This window comes from Trichomycterus rosablanca, chromosome 6 (genome assembly GCF_030014385.1).
Source record: "Trichomycterus rosablanca isolate fTriRos1 chromosome 6, fTriRos1.hap1, whole genome shotgun sequence".
Classification (NCBI taxonomy): Eukaryota; Metazoa; Chordata; class Actinopteri; order Siluriformes; family Trichomycteridae; genus Trichomycterus; species Trichomycterus rosablanca.
In genome coordinates, this window is record NC_085993.1 from 43,802,536 (window position 1) to 43,827,949 (window position 25,414).

General features: G+C 40.5%; 1 protein-coding gene across 1 annotated transcript in view; it reads left to right on the forward strand.

Moving 5' to 3' along the window:
- The window catches only part of dip2bb (disco-interacting protein 2 homolog Bb), a 49,564-nt gene that overhangs the window by 16,932 nt on the left and 7,218 nt on the right, over positions 1 to 25,414 (forward strand). Inside the window, exons 2-32 of the mRNA XM_062997948.1 lie at positions 896 to 967; positions 1,733 to 1,888; positions 2,442 to 2,567; positions 3,833 to 4,087; positions 4,426 to 4,575; positions 7,945 to 8,064; positions 8,163 to 8,360; positions 9,225 to 9,316; positions 9,455 to 9,565; positions 10,555 to 10,678; positions 11,611 to 11,720; positions 11,808 to 11,910; positions 12,053 to 12,117; positions 12,803 to 12,896; positions 12,992 to 13,111; positions 13,208 to 13,322; positions 13,532 to 13,671; positions 14,197 to 14,333; positions 14,425 to 14,505; positions 14,609 to 14,736; positions 19,151 to 19,265; positions 19,470 to 19,671; positions 19,759 to 19,871; positions 22,000 to 22,023; positions 22,596 to 22,676; positions 22,888 to 23,011; positions 23,110 to 23,231; positions 23,651 to 23,762; positions 24,041 to 24,150; positions 24,304 to 24,434; positions 25,215 to 25,383. Of these exons, the coding sequence (XP_062854018.1) occupies positions 896 to 967; positions 1,733 to 1,888; positions 2,442 to 2,567; positions 3,833 to 4,087; positions 4,426 to 4,575; positions 7,945 to 8,064; positions 8,163 to 8,360; positions 9,225 to 9,316; positions 9,455 to 9,565; positions 10,555 to 10,678; positions 11,611 to 11,720; positions 11,808 to 11,910; positions 12,053 to 12,117; positions 12,803 to 12,896; positions 12,992 to 13,111; positions 13,208 to 13,322; positions 13,532 to 13,671; positions 14,197 to 14,333; positions 14,425 to 14,505; positions 14,609 to 14,736; positions 19,151 to 19,265; positions 19,470 to 19,671; positions 19,759 to 19,871; positions 22,000 to 22,023; positions 22,596 to 22,676; positions 22,888 to 23,011; positions 23,110 to 23,231; positions 23,651 to 23,762; positions 24,041 to 24,150; positions 24,304 to 24,434; positions 25,215 to 25,383 (3,800 nt within the window). The remainder of the gene's footprint in view (positions 1 to 895; positions 968 to 1,732; positions 1,889 to 2,441; positions 2,568 to 3,832; positions 4,088 to 4,425; positions 4,576 to 7,944; positions 8,065 to 8,162; positions 8,361 to 9,224; positions 9,317 to 9,454; positions 9,566 to 10,554; positions 10,679 to 11,610; positions 11,721 to 11,807; positions 11,911 to 12,052; positions 12,118 to 12,802; positions 12,897 to 12,991; positions 13,112 to 13,207; positions 13,323 to 13,531; positions 13,672 to 14,196; positions 14,334 to 14,424; positions 14,506 to 14,608; positions 14,737 to 19,150; positions 19,266 to 19,469; positions 19,672 to 19,758; positions 19,872 to 21,999; positions 22,024 to 22,595; positions 22,677 to 22,887; positions 23,012 to 23,109; positions 23,232 to 23,650; positions 23,763 to 24,040; positions 24,151 to 24,303; positions 24,435 to 25,214; positions 25,384 to 25,414) is intronic.

Below are 25,414 nucleotides of genomic sequence, written 5' to 3' on the forward strand. Positions count from 1 at the left end.
ATTTTGCACTGTTTCTATTAATATTTTATTCTAGTTTATATTTTTTTTGCACATGTTTTGTATATTTATGTTCTTATTTTTATTTTTAATATTTCTCTTTAACTTGCTTTGGCAATACAAATGTCCTTATTTGTCATGCTAATAAAGCTTCTTTTGAGTTTGAGTTTGAGTGTGTGTTTTAGAATTGTCATTTTACCATATTGGACTCCACAATATACTGACATTATCTGATGAGTGGAAGTCATTATAGCTTACAGCCTACTACATAGTGTGTGACTATACACTTTATAGTGCACAACTACACATACTATTAATTACAAATGTGTCCAATTTAGTAGGACAAAGACCACTACGCTTCATTACTTTAAGGTTTGCCTTTACGAGGTGTGGATTTAATAATAAGATGCACACACGCCCTGGTTCTGCCCTAATATGAACTAGTGCATGCCTTCTTTAGGCAAAATCCCTTGCTTGGTTGTTAAAATCTGTGTAGAAAAGACTATATGCCATGCCTACAAAGACAGTAGTGGGTCTTGGGCGCTTGGGTGGTGCAGCAGTAATATACGCTAGCCCATTACTATTGAGATCCATGGGTTTGAATCTGAATGGGGGTGGGAGAATAAAAAGTAAGAGTTGCTCCAGAAAGGGCGTCTGGCAACTGTGCCAAATCAGTTATGTGGACCAGAATGATTTGCTGTTTAAAGCACATCATAACCCACCATGTACATTTACTAATTAACATTTACAAATAATGCATTTTTAAAAAGAGGATTTACAGAGAACATCGATAATTTATATAAAAGTTTATTTTAAAGTCCAGTGGAGTGTGTTTAATGTTTAACGTATTGGTGAACGTGTTCACATGTTTGCTAAATTTATTGGTTTCTCTTTCCAGGTGACATCACCCAAAAAGGCTATGAGAAAAAGAGGGCCAAGCTGCTTGCTTCCCACATAACCCAGGCACAAAGTATGACACCACATATATTAGATCTTTCTTCTTTCTAGTAGCTCTTACGCACTTTTTTCTGATTTCCTTCCTCTCTGGCCTGTTCTGTGATAGTTTGTGCTTTTTGTTTGTGTTATTTAGGCTTTTCTTCGATACAGACTTTGTTTACAAGAGTGTAATATGTGCTGCAAACTGCCCAAGTAAATAGTGAAATACTGCATACGTCCTTCATATAAGTAGGCAGTATGCAAGAACTGTCATTTCAGTGAATTGCCTTTGCCAGTTACACCACTCTTGATCAAACCAGTACCTTTAAGTAGCACCTATAAGTACTTTTACAGAACAGCATGACGACCCTTTTCCGGAGTAGCATGTCATATTGTGACAAACAGTTTTCATTTCTGCTCTATCCCTTTTCTATCCACATTCTTCGCTGTTGGCTGTTATTTTGACCGCTGCTTTTATTTTCCCTGTACCCTTTTTGTTTGGGGCCAGAGTGTTGTTATAGCTTGGTTAAGCATTCTACATGGGTTCACTTTTAATTCTTGCAGGTGCAGGCTACACCTGGTGCTCCAGTGGCGAGGTGCATTTTACAGAACATACTCACCTGCAAAATAGTCTTACACACACTCGGTTTGTTTGTATTGAGTGTTTTTCCATTTAAGTGAAAAAGGGCTAGCCTGTTTAGCACTTTCATTTTGGTTCTTTCTCTATTCAGTAATATATAGCTCTCCATTCCATGTTTGGATGTTGTGCCACTAATATTTATTTCTTAATTTTTTTCAGATTTGGCTCCGCCTCCACAAAATGATGGACAGGAACCAGGTCCCAGTTCTGCTACTGTACCTAGCAATGCATCCTCAAGTTCTTCCTCTTCTCGGCATCGTCGTGCACACCGATCACATCGTAGTGGTGGTACAAGAGATGAGCGCTATAGATCAGGTGAAAATGTGACATAACACGTCTTAACCAGCCTTTATAAACAAACAGTGTAGAAGATGAGCAACAGGTAATATAGACAGTGAAGATGCTTGAGTGGACTAGCAGTACAGTTCTATGCTCGCACTTACTAGTACTCCAGTATGGAAGCAAGGTTAAGGTGTTATGGATAGAGGATTATTTAAACAAATTTGAGTTGCTGTCTGAACACATTAGTATGCAGTGTTAAAAAATGCACACCTGGTAAAAAAGTGACAAAACAAGGTAAAACAGAACATCGTATTGAACTTACATTGAACATGTAAATAAACCAGTTAAAGTGAATCAGTTAAAACCCTTTTATACTCCAAACCTCAAATACCTTTACTGGTAATGTGTTATTCCACAGCAGTTTATACACATGAACCAGCCGGTCAGTATACAAATATGACATATAACAGTGTACTGTATGCTTAACATTGATAATCATGAGAGGCCTACCTGCGAGAACCACTAGCCTGTAATAACGTGGTATTTTTTCTTATGTTTTCATGAGTGTTTTCTCTCTGTTTTTTAGACATTCACACTGAGGCTGTACAGGCTGCTTTGGCCAAGCATAAAGAGGAGAAGATGGCACTGCCTATGCCAACCAAACGGCGCTCAACATATGTGCAGTCACCCATTGACAATTGCACCCCACCAGGTACACACACACACACACACACAGAGACATATTTTCATAATTGCAATCTAAAAAATTTTTTTAATATCTCACAAAAAATAATCAGTTTGCAACTAGTAATTATTTCTAAAATCTAATAATAATATTTATTATTATCTACTGATGATTTTCTTTTAACAAGCTACAGAGCAAAAAAAAGACAAATATAATGTAGTAACAGGTGATAAAATCTATGAATTAAGGTTTTAGTCTAATCATAATTAACTCTTATTGGGTCAGAACTATTGATGGACAAACAATAAATATTGTTGCCATGTTTTTTTTAATGACTTTATCTGGTGTTATATTGTGTGATAATTGGCCAGATTTTAATGTCACATAAAAATTCACCAGTCATTAAGATTTTCTTTGCTCGTGAATAAGAACTGCTGTTCTTTTTCAGTTTTCATTTTATTTTCATCAAACGCTTTATCCTGGTCACGGCAGGTCCAGTTTTACCATAAAACACTGAGTGCTGGACAGTAATACCATGAACAGGGTACCAATCCATTGTAAGGCTTAAGCCATCCCCCAGTAGACATAGCCAACTGTGTCTGTTTAGATGCCTGGCCGGCTGATAACACGATAGCACCAAATAGCTTGACAGAGTTTTCCAAACTTTTTTTAAACGACCCACATTTTGTTCATGATTTTTACCCAGGCAACACAAACAATGCATCAAAATGAAATATACTTAATTAATAAAAATGCTGGCAGTCTGATCCCACTGTGGTTTACAAGATGTAGCATAAAGCCTCTATAAGAGGGCGTTTGTGTACAAGTTCATTTAGTGTTTGTGCCTGTTAGAATTTGTTTATTTATTTATTAAAACACCCATTATTTGGCTCGTGACCTACTTGTTGTAACACACAATGTGACATGTTCACAGGCAGCCAATTTATTGCTCCATCAAAGCTAGACTTTGTATCTTGATCAGTGTATGTCTTCAGTAGCTAAGTTTATGTAATTTTGTTAAGTCATGTTCCTTTAATTCATCTTGAGTTGAGTGTGTAATTACTGTTTGATTAGTCGTGCTCACTTACTCTGTAAGGGAGCTTTACACCCTCAAGGGATTCTCATCGGTGAGTGGAAAATTGTAGCAGGTGTCATGAAAGGAGATCAAGTGAAGCACTAAAAAAAACACGTACACAACACCCTCTTCAGTGTTTATTACATGTTACAAAGCAGATTTGTTTGTACTCTGTTTTCTTATTTCCTCTCTTCATCCTCTCTTAATGTGTGGTCAGATTCCTCCTCTTCCTCTGACGATGAAAGTGGGGCAGGAGGAAGTGCAGGCCAGGCACAGTCCCCTGACTCCTGGATGAACAGCTCCATCCCGGGCTCCTCCACCTCATCCTCCTCAGCCTCCTCCACCATGTCTCATGGTGAGTCTCGCCCTCCTCAGGCCCCGCAGCCCCAGAGTCAGCAGATGCACCCCCAGCCACCTCATTCACACTCGCAGCCCTCGGCTCTTGCCGAAGCCTTCGCTCACGCCTGCATCGGTGAGTACTGACAAACAGGTAAACACATACACCCATGGGTACAAGCAATTTACGCACAAGCATACAATCAATTCGCCCTTTCACAAAAGTGCCAAAACACCTCAGGTGCATGTGCAGAGGAGGGATGAGAGTTCTATCAGGAGAAGGTGCCGAGGTTGGAGCTCGTCAGTATGTGATGCAGTGCAGTCTGAAAGAGCCGCTTTGATTCATCATGTCTATTACATTGAGAGATGTTTGTACTTGTATGACCGATTTAACCCCAGTCTTCTTTTGAGGGCTCAAAAGTTTTGTACTGAGCAGGCAGGCTAAAATGTATTTGTGTTTTGCTTTTGTTTCAGATCCTTCAGGAATCATGGGGGCTGATGGCATGTCACAGGCTCAAGCTCAAGCCAGAGCTCGGGGTTCGCGTGTAGATCTGCCGTCCAACGCTGTGGTGAGAGGAATGAGTCGTGGCCAGAGCAGATCCAGCATGATGGAGACTGCTGACGGTAATGAGAGCAGGTGTACCGGGTGCATGTGCTCAGAATGAATGTAGGAAGTCGCTGAAAGCCTGATTACACTTCAAACCCAAATTACTGGGTTACTTTTACAGCATTCTGAGGTGTCCGTTCACTGATTCAGTTTTTAATTTCTCCAATTTGCTGATCTTTGTTTTCTTTTTGGGTTTTGCTGGGGTAAGTTACAGGGGTTGGACAAAATAACTGAAACACCTGGTTTTAGACCACAATAATTTATTAGTATGGTGTAGGGCCTCCTTTTGCGGCCAATACAGCATCAATTGGTCTTGGAAATGACATATACAAGTCCTGCACAGTGGTCAGAGGGATTTTAAGCCATTCTTCTTGCAGGATAGTGGCCAGGTCACTACGTGATGCTGGTGGAGGAAAACGTTTCCTGACTCGCTTCTCCAAAAAACCCCAAAGTGGCTCAATAATATTTAGATCTGGCGACTGTGCAGGCCATGGGAGATGTTCAACTTCACTTTCATGTTCATCAAACCAATCTTTCACCAGTCTTGCTGTGTGTATTGGTGCATTGTCATCCTGATACACGGCACCGCCATTGGATGCACATGGTCCTCCAGAATGGTTCGGTAGTCCTTGGCAGTGACGCGCCCATCTAGCACAAGTATTGGGCCAAGGGAATGCCATGATATGGCAGCCCAAACCATCACTGATCCACCCCCATGCTTCACTCTGGGCATGCAACAGTCTGGGTGGTACGCTTCTTTGGGGCTTCTCCACACCGTAACTCTCCCGGATGTGGGGAAAACAGTAAAGGTGGACTCATCAGAGAACAATACATGTTTCACATTGTCCACAGCCCAAGATTTGCGCTCCTTGCACCATTGAAACCGACGTTTGGCATCGGCACGAGTGACCAAAGGTTTGGCTATAGCAGCCCGGCCGTGTATATTGACCCTGTGGAGCTCCCGACGGACAGTTCTGGTGGAAACAGGAGAGTTGAGGTGCACATTTAATTCTGCAGTGATTTGGGCAGCCGTGGTTTTATGTTTTTTGGATACAATCCGGGTTAGCACCCGAACATCCCTTTCAGACAGCTTCCTCTTGCGTCCACAGTTAATCCTGTTGGATGTGGTTTGTCCTTCTTGGTGGTATGCTGACATTACCCTGGATACCGTGGCTCTTGATACATCACAAAGACTTGCTGTCTTGGTCACAGATGCGCCAGCAAGACGTGCACCAACAATTTGTCCTCTTTTGAACTCTGGTATGTCACCCATAATGTTGTGTGCATTGCAATATTTTGAGCAAAACTGTGCTCTTACCCTGCTAATTGAACCTTCACACTCTGCTCTTACTGGTGCAATGTGCAATTAATGAAGATTGGCCACCAGACTGGTCCAATTTAGCCATGAAACCTACCACACTAAAATGACAGGTGTTTCAGTTATTTTGTCCAACCCCTGTATCTCTGTGTTTTTAAACTTCACCTCCTTCAATCTAGTTATTTCTAATTCCCAACTGTTACTTCACTGTCGCTTCAACTACTTTCGTTCTGGCCAACGAGTGGTGTAGACCACTCACACCCTCCCTCCAACACACGTCCAGTTCAGCCACTTCTTATCACCAGCCAGTATTGGGTTCCCGCACAGAGCCTTGACCTCCTGCAGGTTTTTTTGTGACCTCCTGGAGTTTGTGATGTGCTCTTGAAAGACCTTTGGCAGGCCAGCCAATTCTGGAAAGATTCACTACTGTTGTTTTTGGCATTTAAAGATTATGGCGTTCACAGTGGTTTGCTGGAGTCCCAGAGCAATAGAATTGGCTTTGTACCACTTTCCAGACGAGACATTTATTTTGCTTATACGAAACAGAATGGCCACGCACTGTTACTGATGCACACCATACAGATGCAAAACCATAGAGCCAACAAACAAAAGCCCAACAAGACCGGTATTTAAACGGCTCTCCCAGGTGCAACGTTTTACTGCTGATGAGATGCAGAGACTGTCTGATTGAAGAGACTGTCATAGATAGTCACCTGCTCCTCTATGCCCCCTGCTGGCCATTAGTGGCCAAACAGATGGGCATGATTCTGTGATTTACATTTACATTTTCAGCATTTAGTAGGTGCTTTTATCCAAAGAAACTTACAGTTTTGACTGAACACAACTTTGCAATTGAGCAACTGTGTATTAAGGACCTTGCTCAGGGGCCCAACAGTGTCAGCCTGGCGGTGGTGGGGCTTGAACCGGCAACCTTCTAAGCCCACTGTCGATCTCCACAATAAATAGGCCTGTTACAGGGCCAGTTGGTAACAATAATTGAAGAATTAAAAAATCCCTTTATTCATAGCACTATAGTAGATCACATTATTAGTAACTTGGAAAGGAACTGACCCTGCAGTTACACATAGTGCCTTTACTGTGAAATGCCCAGTCCCAGGTAAAAGTGCATGTGTAAATAGAAAAGAAGTGAGTTTGTATGATTACATTGTTGTGCTTTAGAAATGTAATTCTTGTTTTGCTTCAGTAATTATGTCTGTTAAATATTTTGATTAATTGCTGTATTAATCAAAGGCAATGTTTTTTTCTTTGTCACTTTTTTCCATGATGTGCTGCTTTTCATTGCTTTTCTCTGTTAGTGAGAGGAGTGGGTAAAGGTAATGCTTAGCACTAGTCATGCCCTACAGCTAGGTCTTACCCTTGAGCTTGCTTTCTGTGTGTGTTTGTGAGCTGATGTGAGGAGACGTGGTAAAGCAGATCAGCCTTGTTGGTCCTTCCGTGTTGATCCTTTCCTTTACTTTTTACCACCTGGTAGTTTAGTTCTCCTTTTACCCTCACTCACTGTAGGCATAATACTACTTCTACTAATACTACTACTACTACTATTACTACTACTACTACTAATAATAATAATCATTTTTATTTATGTAGCACTTTTTATACAGCAACAGTTTAAAGTGCTTTACAGTACAGAAATGGATGTACATTAAAGGAAATGACTTATCTATCAGGTTGCTTATCATCAGTCAGCCGTGGCTGCTTTTGGTTTTTTGGTGTCTGTTTAGTGTCTCAGGACTCTTAGTCTTGGCCTCAAGCTCTTTAAACACTAGCATTTTGAAAACTGCTAACTGAATTTGTTTTACATTTTTTAACTAATTAGATAGATAGATAGATAGATAGATAGATAGATAGATAGATAGATAGATAGATACTTAATTTATCTCGAGGGAAATTAATGTTTAAATGTAGGCTAAAATCCATTGTAAATAAGAAACACTTTTTTTCCGGTCATGCCTTGCTTGGCTGAGTCTATATTGTGTATGTCTTTGTGGGTATATCTGTGTGCTTTATCATCTCACCCCCTCCCTGCCTGGCCCTGGTCCTGCTATAGGTGTTCCAGTGTCCACCCGTGTGTCAATGAAGATCCAGCAACTGCTCAACACACTGAAACGGCCCAAACGGCCCTCGCTTAGTGAGTTCTTCATGGATGACCAGGAGGAGATTGTAGAAGGTGCCTAATCTGTGCCGCCCTACTGCACTTACTTACCTTCTGTTATTTACATACAAATGTATTATGATTACATGCTAAGTGCTTTACTGTTCTCGCAGTTCCTCGCCCAGACCCTAACACACCGAGGCCGGAGGGTCGGCAGATTATCCCAGTAAAAGGCGAGCCACTGGGCGTGGTCAGTAACTGGCCTCCTGCCCTCCAAGCTGCATTAGCCAGATGGGGTGCCACTCAGGGCAAAAGCCCGGCCCTCACAACACTTGACATCACAGGAAAACCACTCTACACCCTCACCTATGGTAAAGCAACACAGATAAACATGTTAGGCATGTTTTTATCATCATAATACAAGCACAAAAACAAAGTGTGTGTGTGTTTGGCAGAAATATATAGAATTTTTTTATTTTTTTTTATTTTATTCTAATACATTTCCCCTTTTTTTCCCCAATCTGTTCTCCCACACTAGTCCTATCTAATTACCCAGATCCCTAGACTGACAGATGAGGGTCTTACCTCAGACATAGTACACATGTTGAATACACTAGATATGATGAGCCATAAAAACCCGAGTGACTTTCAAAATGGGCAAATTGTTTTGGTCAGATAACTGTTTAAAATATCCATAAAACAACTAGGGGTGCTCCCAGGCAGACATAGTGTGAACCGCTGACAGGTTGTTGGGCAGCCAAGACTTGATTCCAGAGAAAATAACGGCTATAATGTCTGGTACAGACCAACAGTAGATTATTTTAATGAGATCACTGGGTGTCAACACACAGTGCCTCAAACTATTCTGTGGGTGGGGCTGCATAGCTGCAGGTCATTTAAAGTTTTCCTGCTAATCCATGGAAGAGCTGGCGCCAGGATGCACTGTAGGATGATGAATCCTGCAACATACAGATGTTGAAGGACCCACAAGTAAAGTTCTGTTTCCAGATACAACAGGACTCCTACGGTTTTGACTTATTAGTGTATTGCTGACCACAAACCACCTATCAGCTGTGTGAGAACATTACAACAATATGCAATTTTCTGTCCAAAAATAACCTACATGTTTTTGCTACCTAATTCCATAGTCATAGGCAGTTTTGAAAGCTTGGCATCTTGCCAAAGTAAGTGTATTTTGTCACATTGTAAGTGTTCAATTGGTTCTTGCTTTCTAGGAAAACTGTGGAGTCGAAGTGTTAAACTGGCCTACACCCTTCTTAACAAACTGGGAAGCAAGAATGAGCAGATTCTCAAGCCAGGAGACAGGGTGAGCAAAAGCTTAGTGTCTGTTGCAGAAATCCATTAGAGAGAAAGAATGTGACATTTATTATTTATTTAATAAACATCTAAAATGTGTTTGAGTGTGCATGTTGAGATGTTAACAGGTATTTTTTTTTTAACTCAGGTAGCACTGGTGTACCCTAACAGTGACCCTGGGATGTTTTGGGTAGCATTTTATGGCTGTCTGCTTGCAGAGGTCATTCCTGTACCCATAGAGGTGCCACTGTCCCGTAAGGTAACTGCTACGTCCCTTTCCACTTTTTCACTGACAGTCATCAATCACTACAGTACGTTTCCTATGGTACTTTTGGTGATTTCCAAATTTTACCAAATATAGAGTTATGTTGACCCAAATAGCCCTGGCTTTACGTCTAATGCAGACTTTTACTTGGTAATTTATTAGTTATTTATCTAATGGCATCACATTCTCAGCACCTGGGTGAAATAGCGGAAATAGCTAGCCCATTATCAGCCGAATGGGTGTCTGCATGGTCCTGATTGGCAATGTCTGAGGGGCAAAACCCTGTGATGGATTAGCGCCCTGTCCAGGGTGTTCCTGCCTTGTGCACAGTGTTTCCTGTTGAAACCGGACCCACCGCTACTCTGACCAGGATACAGTGATCGAAGAAAATTAAATTAAATGAAATCATATTTTTATATGTAATGGATTTAGTGCAATTCTAGTTCATGTTCTAAGTTAGTGCATTAGCTGATGTATTTTTGTAGTAGTGCATTATTACAGTGATTCACTTACAAATGATTCACTGCTGAATCACTTATAAATGATTCCATTACATTACATTAAAGGCCTACAGCTTTTTCATTTCCTTTGCTCCAGTTCTCCAATTTTTCCTATCTGGGATCATTTTAAATAAAGAGATGGGTAATTAGTTCTCACCAGAAGCTCATATAAAGAGGGTTAGTTTGCATGCATCCAATTAAAGCACAATTTTACTATTATTGGAAAGAAAACTGTTAACTTATGAATGGAGAGAATTAGTCCAGAAAACATGCGTAAAAGATAGGTGACATAGGTCAACAGTCAAACAGGCTTTATATTTCCATGGGCGTATATGCCACTGTGCAGGAGGTCATTTCACATGTGACAGAGCATGGCAGAATATTGGTTACACTTAATGTAAGATTCCCAAATATTTTTCCCTGTTGACACTAATTTGAATGTGTGATTTTTGTGGTGCATGGTGTGTGTGTGTGTTTGTACAGGATGCTGGCAGCAGTCAGGTTGGTTTCTTGTTAGGAAGCTGTGGTGTGAGTCTGGCTCTGACCAGTGAGATTTGTTTGAAGGGTTTACCGAAGACCCCGACTGGAGAAATATTGCAGTTTAAAGGTCAGATCATCTACAATCTATAGTGCACTTACAGATACACTACATGACCAAAAGTATGTGGACACTCCTAATAAATAAGATGTTCAGATGTTTCTGCCGTACCCATAACCACTGCCTGGTTTCCATTGTTGGGCCCCTGAGCAAGGATCTTAACCCTTAATTGTGTGGACTGTGCTGTCACAATTAGAAGTCACTTGGGATAAAAGTGTTCACTGAATGCAATAAATAAACTTCATGGCTAAAGTTTGGGGAACAACCTTTCCTGTTCCAGCATGATGTACACTGTGCCCAAAGCCAGGTTTATAAAGGTATAGTTTAATGTGTTTGGAGGAACTTCAGTGTTCTGCACAAAACCTTAATCCCACCTTTAGTTGAATTGAAGTGTCCGTTATGAACGAGGTATTCTTGTCCAACATTAGTGTCTGATCTCACTAGTGCTCTTTTGACTGAATTGACAACATTTTAAAAGACATACTCCAAAATCTTGTGGAAAGCCTTAGTTTCTTGTTATCTTATTAATACACATGGTTTTGGAATAAAATGTCTAACAAGCTTATGACCAGGTGCCCACATGTTTGACCATATATGTATGTGTTTTTAGGTTATGCATAACTTAACTTCATATTAATCCATTATAAATGCAAGGAGAGTTCAGTTTTAGACTATATATGTGTTTTACTGGAAATGTTATTAGGTATATGGCATTGGTTATGGTCTTTAAGTAGAAATGTTTGTATAGCAGACATTGTCTTTAGTCATCAAGTACCTCCAAGTATCCTCCTAATGACTAATATCTTGATAAGCCAATATCTTGACTACTCAGGGAATACTGGTTTTGGACAATGCTTTGATAGACCTATTAAACTGACCATTTGCTAATACACTAATATTAGCTATTGTTAATAAATCACCTTTTTTTTTGCTTTTGAAAGGCTGGCCACGGCTGAAATGGGTTATTACTGACTCCAAGTACCTCACCAAACCTTCAAAAGACTGGCAGCCTCATATCCCAACGGCTAACACTGACACAGCCTATATAGAGGTATGACAATGTTGAGATGTGGGGAGTTTTCTCCCTCTTTTTCAGTTTTTTTCTCATTCTTACTCCTTATTTCTCCTACTCTCTCAGTACAAGGCGAGTAAGGAGGGGACAGTTATGGGTGTTGCTGTGTCAAAGATAGCCATGTTAACACACTGTCAGGCTCTCACGCAGGCCTGTAACTACTGTGAGGGTAAGTACATTTGTCTCCTGAGCAGGATTTAATTCTAGGCACTTCGCCATGTCCTCATGTGTTAGAAAATGAGCAGAGATGCAAACAAACTGGTGGTTCTGACCTCCACCTTATCTGACCTTTTGTGTGTGTGTGTGCTCAGGTGAAACACTGGTGAATGTTCTTGATTTTAAGAAGGACATGGGTTTGTGGCATGGCGTTCTAACAGTAAGTATCAGGCAGTGCATGATGTTATCCTGTGAGTGCTTTTCATGTTTGTGTTTGTGCATATTAAACTCAGTTATTTTTAACACTGAAGGACATCCCATAAGACTTTTATGTCACTATTTTAATACCTAAGTATTGCTGTCAGAAAACTGGAAGTGTGCTTTGCTGTTGGCCACTGGTCCAGTATCAAATGCTTCACCTGTATCATTCTGTTAAAACTGGCCCCAACTGGAACTAGTGACTCTTATAGATGTGGCAACCAGTACTGTTCATTTCAGAAAGGCTGGGGTAGCTTAATGGTTAAGGTACAGAATGAATGATCAGAGAGTTGCTGGTTCAAGCCCCACAGCTGCCATTCTGCCAGTGCTGGGCCACTGAGTAAGGCCCTTAACCCTTAATGTCTTGCATTGTACCAGTCACAATTTTAGACAGTTTGAAATCAGAGAAGTGTGATTTCATCATTGTGCAATTTGTCTTGTTTTGAACTACAGCAATTAAAACCCTTCAGTTTTTCTGGGTGTCTTTCAAATGAGTTAAACAAGAATAATTAAAACAAGAGCCCTGAGTTTTATAAGCTTCTGTGGGTTTTATAAGCTTCTGTTTGGGATTGTTTCTGTTTTTCAGTGCTTGCTGAAAACCCCTGTAGTCTTTGTGTTGATATCGTGGGTGTGTGTGCTTTTTTTAGAGTGTGATGAACCGGATTCACGCCATCAGTGTTCCATATGCAGTCATGAAGGCCTGTCCTCTTTCCTGGGTTCAACGGGTTCACATACACAAAGGTATTAAACAAAAACATATGCATTCTTCAAAGCTGTACACGTTTACAAATCTGTAGTTTAAGCAATGTCTTCTGTCCTGGCTGTTTTTCCTGTAGCACGTGCTGCCTTGGTGAAATGTCGAGACCTGCACTGGGCCATGATGGCACACAAAGAACAGAGAGACATCAGCCTGGCCTCGTTGCGCATGCTCATCGTCGCCGATGGAGCCAATCCCTGTGAGAACCACTACTTAAGCCAGAGCAGATAGAAATTGCAGGTGCATGGGCTGCTTCATAATAACTGTATTTTGTCCCTTTTTCCTATGCTCTTAGGGTCCGTGTCATCGTGCGACGCGTTTTTGAACGTGTTCCAGACTCATGGTCTAAAGCCAGAGGTCATCTGTCCATGTGCTACCTCTCCAGAGGCCATGACTGTGGCTATACGCAGGTTTGAATTGAAAAATGACACCCAAACCTATTCTCAAAGTAGAGAATGTAGTGTTTGGATACTGTTTTTTATGTACTCATATTGACAGCTGTCATTTTTGGCCTATTTAATTTAGTTCAAGGGTTTTTTGTCAACTTTTGCATTTATATGATAATAATTTGAATGATGGGGCTTTTTCAAAAAGTGATGTATTTTCTTCCTCTTTGCAGACCTGGTGTTCCTGGTGCCCCTCTACCGGCCCGGGCTGTGCTTTCCATGACAGGTCTAAGCCACGGAGTGATCAGGGTCAACACAGAGGATAAGAACTCAGCCCTCACTGTACAGGATGTGGGGCATGTCATGCCTGGAGGTAAACGCTTTCTCTCAGCTGGCTTTGTGCAACAGAAATCATTAAGCTTATTAACTGGGAGATTAATGATGCCATGGGCAACCATGGCCAGTAGTCCTGGAGTGTATAACAGGTCCTACTGTCTCCCCTATTGTTAAAAAGATGATATATTAGCCATACCGATACTGAGTCAACACTTAAGGCTAAATAATAGACCTGTATTGAGTTAAAGATGTTTCTTTAATGATGTGCCCACTTGATAAAGAGCGGCAGTGAAATGAAATGGATTTATTTGTACCATTTATTTGTACACTTAGACCACTGAGACCCGGGTTCAAATCTAAGTGGTGCTGTTTTCCGGTTGAGCATCTACACAGACAAAAGTTCAGCGTGTGTTCATTCCTTGTGCCCAGTGATACTGGACGAAACTGGACACCTAACAAGTCCTGACCAGGATAAAGCTTTGATAAAAAAAAGGAAAAATGAATTTAACAGTTTGTCATTGAATGAATGAGATGAGTTATGTGTATGTTTGCTGTTTTTAAGCGCTGATGTGTATCGTGAAGCCGGACGGGCCGCCGATGCTTTGTAAGACTGATGAGATAGGAGAGATTGTGGTAAACTCTCGTGCTGGTGGAAACATGTACTACGGCCTGCCAGGAGTCACTAAAAACACCTTTGAGGTCAGACCCTAACTGTACACCCACTCATATAACACCACTTTTTCCTGCAACTTCTTGTTTGCTAATATGTTTCATGTTGTGAAACCTGCAGGTGATTCCAGTGAATGCCAGCGGTGCCCCTATAGGTGAAATCCCATTTGTACGCTCAGGACTGATGGGATTTGTAGGACCGGTAGGACAAACAGCAAAATAATGAAGCTTGGCTCTGTTGTTTCTCTTTATTGTTTAAAACAAGGCATGTGTTTAATTGTTTGTGTATGTGTGTGTGTTCTCAGGGCAGTCTGATATTTGTGGTGGGAAAGAATGAGGGCTTGCTGTTGGTCAGTGGCCGTCGCCACAATGCTGATGATCTGGTGGCTACAGCACTGGCAGTGGAGCCAGTAAAGACTGTGTATAGGGGCAGGTGGGTGGTTCTACTACAGTGAACTGGCAGTGTATTTAAGTGGTCTGTGCAAGAGGCAAAGCCAAATGGGAAGACCAGACAATTAGATAAGGAGCCACGATATGCTACATGCCGTGTGACTACCCGCCTCTATCTCCCCTCCCCCACACAGTGCTTACAGGATCTGAACATGTTTGCTTTTCTGTCAAGCACCTTGCACCTGGTTTAATAAACCTGATGGTCTAACACGCTAGCCCACCAAGAGTTCTCGAGTTCAAATCTCAGCTTTGCTATTGGTGGCCGGGCACATACACAAACGTGACTGGCTTTGTCTAAGGGTGGGTGGGTCAAAGGGATAGCGCTACAGCCGCTGCTGGTTGGTCAGTGCGTGGCTCTGAGTACGCGATACTGCTCTCTGTGTGAATTTCACCTCGGTCAGGCAAAGAAGTGGTTGGCTACCTCGTGTCAGAGGGGAGAGTTTGTTAGGTACAGCCCTTCTTGGTCGGGATAGGGATGTGCTGTGGTTAGGAGTGATATATCTGGGTAATTAGAAATGGACTAGTCTAGGTTTGTTTGTTAGTTTATTAGGGTTTTAACGTCATGTTTTATACTTTGGTTACATTCATGACAGGAATGGTAGTTACTCATTACACAAGATTCATTAGTTCACAAGGTTATATCGAACATAGTCATGGACAATTAAGTTTTCCCAATTCACCTCACTTGCATGTCTTTGGACTGTGGGAGGAAACCGGAGCACCCAAAGGAAACCCACGCGGACACAGGGAGAACATGCAAACTCCACACAGAAAGGACCCGGAGCGCCCCACCTGGGGATCGAACCCAGGACCTTCTTGCTGTGAGGCGACAGTGCTACCCACTTAGCCACCGTGCCGCCCGACTAGTCTAGGAGAAAAGGGTGTAAAAAGTCGAAATGAAAAAAAAACAAAAAAACATTAAATGTACAGGCAGTTAATAACTAATTCAGTAGAGATTGTTTATTGATCTTACCAAATTTTGATTTACCTTTAAGCTAACACAGAAAGCATTGCAACATGTCAGTGTAGCCCTACATGCAGTGGTGTATAAAGTACCTGAAGGCCGTACTTGAGTAAAAGTACAAGTATCTTACCAGTAATTTACTTAGATAGAAGTAAAAGTCACCTCATGGAATATTACTTGAGTAAAAGTCTAAAAGTATCTGATGTTTAATGTACTTAAGTATTAAAAGTAATTTGATATAAAATGTACTTAAGTATTAAAAGTAGAAGTAAAAAGTAAATGCTGTTAGTATAAACTGAAGCGGTCATTTTGAAAATATGAAGATTGTTCTTTTAATCCTGTAAACCACCTTAACCTTTTTTCTTTCTTCCATTTGAACATGATTTGTGCAATTCATCATTATAATCAGCTGTTGACATCACCTGTTTAAAATCACGTCATTATTTTTTTTACCTTATTATTAGCTCTAACCTCCAGCTTTCCAACTTTTTTAGAACGTGTTGTAGGCTTAAAATGTCTATGTTAAGAATTGTAATGAAGTTGACCAGACAAAACATGAAATATTCTGGGTTCATATAAGATATGAATGTAAATGTAAGAAACACTGTCTTTTTTATTCGCATTTTCTATAGTCCCAATTTTTGATTTGGGTTGTACAAGTCATAGATATATCTCAACAACCTATAACCACTGAACTTTGGCAAAATTAATTAATCGTAATTAATTAATTGTATTTAAATAATCTCGTTTGGGCCAGATCTACTCCCTGATTGGCATGTGTTAAACTAAAAAAAATATTGGTATTCACATTTTAAAAAACCACAATTTCTAACTTATGTCAGCTTGAAGCAGCAGCTGAAAAATCATCCATGAAAAGTTGGAAATGTTAAAAACTAGTAAAAGCAAAGAATCTTTTAAACATTCTTTTATTGTTGAGACCATTAAAGGGTTAAAGACGTGCTGCGTTTTCCTCAACACCCTGAATCTTTTTACTGTCTGTGTAATACAGAAGTTATCTGAGGAAATATTTGTCTGCAGGTGAGTTTTTGTAAATAATGGACGTGTCTTCATGTCTGCACTTAATTACGATTAATTAATTTTGCCAAAGTTCAGTGGTTATAGGTTGTTGAGATATATCTATGACTTGTACAACCCAAATCAAAAATTGGGACAGTATAGAAAATGCGAATAAAAAAGACAGTGTTTCTTACATTTACATTCATATCTTATATGAACCCAGAATATTTCATGTTTTGTCTGGTCAACTTCATTACAATTCTTAACATAGACATTTTAAGCCTACAACACGTTCTAAAAAAGTTGGAAAGCTGGAGGTTAGAGCTAATAATAAGGTAAAAAAAATAATGACGTGATTTTAAACAGGTGATGTCAACAGCTGATTATAATGATGAATTGCACAAATCATGTTCAAATGGAAGAAAGAAAAAAGGTTAAGGTGGTTTACAGGATTAAAAGAACAATCTTCATATTTTCAAAATGACCGCTTCAGTTTATACTAACAGCATTTACTTTTTACTTCTACTTTTAATTCTTAAGTACAGGGCCGGCGCTAGGGGGGGGCTGAGGGGGTCAAGCACAATGCAAGCAACGGCTATTTTTAAAATTATCTCTGAACCAATCACAAAAATGCATTTTGTTTTACAGTGTGAAGATATTTCCTTGCTTATTCCTGATTGGCTCTTTGAGTCATATAAAAATCGGCAGACTGCCCCAAACAGTTCAGTTCGGCAGTATATGTTCTGTTAGTGTGAGCAAGAGGCAGGTATACTGGTAAACACTCTTCTGAGTTTAAACTGACTTCCACATGGTAATATTTGCTTAACTGTGGTTTTTCGTTGCTTTAATGTTACTTACCTCTTACATAGGTGTTGCTTAAATTATTTTATTAGCCGTTAGCGGTTAGGCTAATGAACTAATGGCAATTTAATTAAGGGGGCGTATTAAAATGAAATACAATTAGATCATCTTTTTTCTCCATTTACATAATCAACATGTGTTTTTTAATCATTGGGTTTTAAGTTTAAGTTCGAAAACATGCATTTTTATTTCTTTACCTCATACATCACTTTAAGCCAGTATCAATATCTTGGCTGTCATCATTCATGCACAAATCAAGCCTTGAATATATTTCTGGCTTCAAAAACATGACTATCAACATGCCCCCTCATTAGGTTTTACTGCCCCCCCAAGCAAAGCAGTCCAGAACCGGGGCTGCTTAAGTACATTTTATATCAAATTACTTTTAATACTTAAGTACATTAAACATCAGATACTTTTAGACTTTTACTCAAGTAATATTCCATGACGTGACTTTTACTTCTATCTAAGTAAATTACTGGTAAGATACTTGTACTTTTACTCAAGTACGGCCTTCAGGTACTTTATACACCACTGAATTTAGTGAACCGTTTTATTTGTGGTTCGAATGTAATTGAAAATGGTAGCTGGATATCTGAACAATCTCAACGCTAATAATAAGAAATAAAAAATCTGATGCAGTGGTTTTACTTTATTAATCATTCTTAACTTGACATCAGTGTGATTGGTGAGGTTGGACGGGGAAATTATGATATTCCGGGATTTTCGTGTGTTTGGGCGAACAGAGCGACGCGCTTCACTCAGAACGCGAACGTTTGTTTGCACATGCGCAGTAATGTGTTAAACCACCGCTCTAACTTAAAGCGCAGATTCGCCAAACCTGCGTGCAGTCTGTCACACATCTCACATCATTTAGCTAAAAACTATTCTTGTCGTTTTATTTTAAAGTAACGAGTAACGAATTTACATACGTGAAATGTATCGGAGTAAAAGTACACATTTTCTTTAGTAAATGTAGTAAAGTGAAAGTAAAAGTTGCCGAAAATTTTAATACTCCAGTAAAGTACAGATACTCCAAAAAACTACTTAAGTACTGTAACGAAGTATTATTACTTCGTTACTATACACCACTGCCTGCATGTAATACACTGCTACAGTAACTACACTCATTTTATAGTAGTTTCAACATGCTAACATTAGATAAATACCTTGAGGCAATCAAGGTAATCAAATAACAACAACAAAAACCAAATAAAAATCCACAGCCCGAGGCAGCTTTTTTGGAATTAAGGTTTGAATTTTAAGGATTAAATTGCCTCTGTCTTGACTAGAAACGTGTTACTCATAGGAATAAAAACATCCCACTAGGTCTCACTGAGTAATTTATAATTTGGCTGATGTAAGAATGTAATGTAATGTACGATGGAATCAATACATAAGACTGCAGCACATCGTCGGATGTGTTTATATAGCCACTTACATCTCATTTTTGATTTGTGCCACATGATTTATACGTTTTATATGTCCAGTGTTTGTTGCTGTTTTGTAATCTAACATGGGCATCACTGAATACATGTGTGTGTGTGTGTGTCAGGATTGCTGTGTTCTCAGTTACTGTATTCTATGATGAGCGGATAGTGATTGTGGCAGAGCAGAGACCTGATGCCAGTGAGGAGGACAGCTTTCAGTGGATGAGCAGAGTCCTGCAGGTACACTTCTATACACATTCGAAACATGGTACAGTCCCAACAGGATGCCCACTCTGCTGAGGCTCTTTTTATTTCTGCTTGGTGTTGTTTCTGTGACTTTTTTAGATCTTGTGACTAAGAGAACTAGTTCTCAAGAGATGTAGGTTTAGTTACCCCCTCAGCTAACCTCTTATAATAAGCCTTGTTCTTTCTTCTGTTCTTTAGGCCATAGACAGCATTCATCAGGTTGGACTGTACTGCCTGGCATTGGTTCCTGCCAACACACTTCCCAAAACTCCACTGGGAGGCATTCACATTTCTGACACTAAGCAGCTCTTCCTGGAGGGCTCTCTGCACCCCTGCAACATTCTCATGTGCCCCCATACATGTGTCACCAACATGCCCAAACCCCGCCAGAAACAACCAGGTAAGTGTGTGTCTTACTTAATGTAAATCGATTGTAGACTGTTATCGAATCTGGCAGATGGCAACATGGAATATTCTTTGTGTGAAGTTGGTGTAGGTCCTGCTTCTATTATGGTGGGTAACCTGGTTGCTGGAAAGAGAATTGCACAAGCAGCAGGCAGAGATCTGGGTATGATTGAGGACCAGGACCTGGTTCGAAAGGTAGGAAAAGAACACTCTCTTGAACATTTATTATAATATTCAACTAAATAATGTATGAATTCCAGTGGTTTATTGTCTCAAAATATATACAGTGTATCACAAAAGTGAGTACACCCCTCACATTTCTGCAAATATTTCATTATATCTTTTCATGGGACAACACTATAGACATTAAACTTGGATATAACTTAGAGTAGTCAGTGTACAGCTTGTATAGCAGTGTAGATTTACTGTCTTCTGAAAATAACTCAACACACAGCCATTAATGTCTAAATAGCTGGCAACATAAGTGAGTACACCCCACAGTGAACATGTCCAAATTGTGCCCAAATGTGTCGTTGTCCCTCCCTGGTGTCATGTGTCAAGGTCCCAGGTGTAAATGGGGAGCAGGGCTGTTAAATTTGGTGTTTTGGGTACAATTCTCTCATACTGGCCACTGGATATTCAACATGGCACCTCATGGCAAAGAACTCTCTGAGGATGTGAGAAATAGAATTGTTGCTCTCCACAAAGATGGCCTGGGCTATAAGAAGATTGCTAACACCCTGAAACTGAGCTACAGCACGGTGGCCAAGGTCATACAGCGGTTTTCCAGGACAGGTTCCACTCGGAACAGGCTTCGCCAGGGTCGACCAAAGAAGTTGAGTCCACGTGTTCGGCGTCATATCCAGAGGTTGGCTTTAAAAAATAGACACATGAGTGCTGCCAGCATTGCTGCAGAGGTTGAAGACGTGGGAGGTCAGCCTGTCAGTGCTCAGACCATACGCCGCACACTGCATCAACTCGGTCTGCATGGTCGTCATCCCAGAAGGAAGCTGACGCACAAGAAAGCCAGCAAACAGTTTGCTGAAAACAAGCAGTCCAAGAACATGGATTACTGGAATGCCCTGTGGTCTGACGAGACCAAGATAAACTTGTTTGACTCAGATGGTGTCCAGCATGTGTGGCGGCGCCCTGGTGAGAAGTACCAAGACAACTGTATCTTGCCTACAGTCAAGCATGGTGGTGGTAGCATCATGGTCTTTGGCTGCATGAGTGTTGCTGGCACTGGGGAGCTGCAGTTCATTGAGGGAAACATGAATTCCAACATGTACTGTGACATTCTGAAACAGAGCATGATCCCCTCCCTTCGAAAACTGGGCCTCATGGCAGTTTTCCAACAGGATAACGACCCCAAACACAACCTCCAAGATGACAACTGCCTTGCTGAGGAAGCTGAAGGTAAAGGTGATGGGCTAAACCCAATTGAGCACCTGTGGCGCATCCTCAAGTGGAAGGTGGAGGAGTTCAAGGTGTCTAACATCCACCAGCTCCGTGATGTCATCATGGAGGAGTGGAAGAGGATTCCAGTAGCAACCTGTGCAGCTCTGGTGAATTCCATGCCCAGGAGGGTTAAGGCAGTGCTGGATAATAATGGTGGTCACACAAAATATTGACACTTTGGGCACAATTTGGACATGTTCACTGTGGGGTGTACTCACTTATGTTGCCAGCCATTTAGACATTAATGGCTGTGTGTTGAGTTATTTTCAGAAGACAGTAAATCTACACTGCTATACAAGTTGTACACTGACTACTCTAAGTTATATCCAAGTTTCATGTCTATAGTGTTGTCCCATGAAAAGATATAATGAAATATTTGCAGAAATGTGAGGGGTGTACTCACTTTTGTGATACACTGTAGGTAACCATAATCATAACTGACATTTGAATAAGGCTTTAGATTAGAGGTCTTATAGTTTAGCAGAATTGCATAAATAAATAAAATCTAGGGAACCACTTTTGGTCTCACACCTGTAGGTGACAGAAAACAGAGACTGACAATAATTCCATTAGAACACAGAAAAAGTTCCATATCTGGGTACCATGAATTTAAGACAGAAGTATAATAACACATCCAATAAAACAGATAGCAAGTCTGACTGCAGTGAGACAGGAGGCACATTAAAGAGGCATATTATCACCTCCTATTCAACCCATCCCCACCTTTCTGAGTCTGAGTACCACCATACAGGCCAAGTTGTGCTATTGTGCCACTCTGCAATTATAACAAAAATGTGTAAATTTACTGTTGAGGTGATTTTTGTGAATGAGATTGTTTTGTGTTAATGCCTCCACATGGATGTAGCTGTGCATGTGGCCTACAATGATGGTAAGAAATGTTCAAAATGTAGCCATTTATCTGCACAACATGGATTTGTTTATTTCTAATTGTTTGTCAATGTTCAGGGAATTTAGAAATTATTAAAACATTTTTGCACACTTTATTGTTTTGGTAAACTTGATTTTTGTAACTACACTTAAGTCACCAATAATAACAAAATAAACATGTTATTACTATATACAAAACTATTACATCCTTTATTCAGTTCCCTGTAGAAGCCCATTTGAGAGGAATTTTCAGTGCAAGTCTTCTTGAAAACATCTTCAGAAGCTTTGCACAGCAGAATTTCTGTAGCTTATCTCATTCTTCATGTCAGATCCACTAAATGGTTCTTATATAGGCACAGCAAAGCTTTGGAATAAGAGATTTTAGTTTTTGACTTTCAGCTAACTTTGAATTAAAAATTAAACCCTCAACACAATAAAGTGTACAAAAAGTGAAGGGGTCCAAATACTTCCTGAATCCAGTGTATATAATCATATATAAAATCGGTGCATCACGGCAATTTTCTGACATCTACTGTTTGTGATTAATCTTATCTTACTTATTCTTGTTTTTAGCATCAGTACCTGGCAGAGGCTTTGCAGTGGAGAGCACAAACAGACCCGGACCATGTGCTCTATGTACTACTGAATGCTAAGGTAACACTTTACCTTTACCTCTAGAGATTCTTGTACAAAATTTTGTGGTAAAACTTAAAAACTTAAAAGCTAATTAAAATTAAATGAAAAATGACTGCAAACATCATGTGGTCTATAATCATAATATTTACAGCCACAAAAACCAAGAATATTTCAAATTTTGCTGTATTTATGTAATGGTTTTAATGATTTTATATCTTTCCTCTTATAGGGTGTAGCAGTGTGTACGGCAACATGTGTCCAGCTTCACAAACGAGCAGAAAAAATTGCAGCTGCTCTCATGGAGAGAAGCGGGATTAACACTGGAGAGAATGTTGTGTTGTTATACCCACCAGGTAAAAAATATATGCATGTATACACAGTATATTTAACTTTACTTATCAGGTAAAACAACAAACACTTGCTAAAACTGCTGTGTCATGTATGTGTACAGGTATTGATCTGATTGCTGCTTTTTATGGCTGTTTGTATTCTGGTTGTATTCCCGTCACCGTAAGGCCGCCACACCCGCAAAACCTCTCAGCCACATTACCCACAGTCCGCATGATCATCGATGTAAGTGTGCAAACCTTATTATTGTAGTATATGCATGAATGTAGTATATGAAATGGGGTGGGTCGCTCTGTGTACTGTGAATCTGAGTATGCAGTACTGCTTTCTGTGTGAACGCGCCTCATGCAAGTGAAAAAAGCGGTTGACTACTACATATGTGTTGGTGGGACATGTGTTAGGTATGGCCCCCTTTGATCAGAGTAGGGGTCGGCTGCAGTAGAGGATAATACAACTGGGTAATTGAACCTGACTGGATTAGAAGAAAAGGGAAATGCATGCATACAGTGATAAAAAAAAGCTTTTTAACTAGTGGTCACAGACTCTTTCCCCCTTTTGTAGGTAGGGCCAGGGCTATTAGGGTTATCTGCTTCTTCTTTGTCCTTTTTTAATCTCTCTTTCTCTCTTCTATAACTGTCTCACAGGTCAGCAAGGCTGCCTGCATCCTCACTACTCAGGTTCTCACGAAGATTCTTAGATCAAAAGAAGCAGCTGCATCTGTCAACATTAAAACATGGCCCATTATTATAGACACAGGTACAAACCACACATTTACATATACAGCACTGAGATTATTCCTTTATACTAACAAGTCTGTATTTTTATGTGAATATAATGTTGACTTCCTTAATTAAACATAATTGCCTGCCTATCTTAATGTTGCACCGTGGTGGCACATGCTAACCTGGCAGTGGTGGTGCTTGTACCAGTGACCTTCCGATCACTAGTCCAGTCCACTTTTCCAGCCCTGAATGCATCATGTTCTTTATAGCTATTTTTCCATGTTATGTACTGCGCCCTCTTCTCTCCCTCAGATGATCTCCCTCGCAAACGCCCCCAGACCATTTTCAAGCCTCCATCTGCTGATGTGATTGCCTACCTGGACTTCAGCGTGTCTACCACAGGCATGCTTACAGGAGTCAAGGTGAAGAAACTGGGACTGGGTGCTTACAGCAGTCAGAGTAATTAAAGAAATAAAAGATTTAAGAAAACATCTAGAGCATATGGTTTACTTATCTTGCTCATATTATTCCAGTGTTTTGGTTTTGTGTTAAGCTTTGGCTTGGCTGTTTATCAGATCTCCCATGCAGCCGTGAGTGCTCTGTGTCGATCTATAAAGCTGCAGTGTGAGCTCTACTCCTCACGCCAGATCGCCATCTGCCTTGACCCGTACTGTGGACTCGGCTTTGTGCTCTGGTGCCTTGCAAGGTAACACAACAGAAAGTATTTGTGAAGTAGTCATCCACCTATTTTTTATATTGTGAATGGTCACAACCTAGGGTTTGAATAAGTGTGACCATGAAATGAATAGTTTTTTCCTCCTAATCTAGTTGTGTCTAATTGTATTGCATTGCTGCATTACCTCTGCCCTGACCAAGGAGAGTGGCATGTGCACTTGTATTGCATACAAAGAGTCAATCAACCCTTGTACATGTGCCTCAACCAGCCAATAGAGGCTGCAGTTAAAGTAATATTGAACAGCCCCGTCAACCCTTTACCCTCAGGCCCGGCCAGTTGTGCCTGTTTGCATGCCTGGCCAGGTGGATAGCACAACTCAGATTTGAACTTGAGAGTGGGAGATCTCAGAGGCGGCACAGTACGACCATTTCCATGCAGAAACACTGGTCGCAGGGCAGGTATACACCCTAAACAGGGCGCCAATAAAATGTAAATGTGTTTAGAGGGTAGAAAGAGATTAGAATGCTCAGAGAAAAACATTTGGGGAAAACATACCAAACTCCTTATAGATGCTGTCCTGCACCAACACTGCTACCTGTATCTTCGCTGCTGTTTAGAATTTCGGATTCCTTATTGAATAGTGTACATTTTAAAGATTAAAGACAATATGGAAGTTGTTAGCATGAAACTACCCAGCTCTGTTTTCTTTACTGGGTAGCACTGGTTTGGTAAGGATTAGCTTAAAAAAGGGTTTAGTAAAATGCTACGCATGTTTAAATTTCTCTCCGTCTGTGTTTCTGTGTTGTACAGTGTGTACTCAGGTCATCAGTCCATCCTAATCCCTCCCTTGGAGCTGGAGACCTCATTGTCTCTGTGGCTAAGCATGCTAAGTCAGTATCGGATCAGAGACACCTTCTGCTCCTACTCAGTAATGGAGCTCTGTACTAAGGGCCTTGGAGGACAGACAGAGATGCTGAAGGTACACATAGACACATTTACATCCAGGGGCA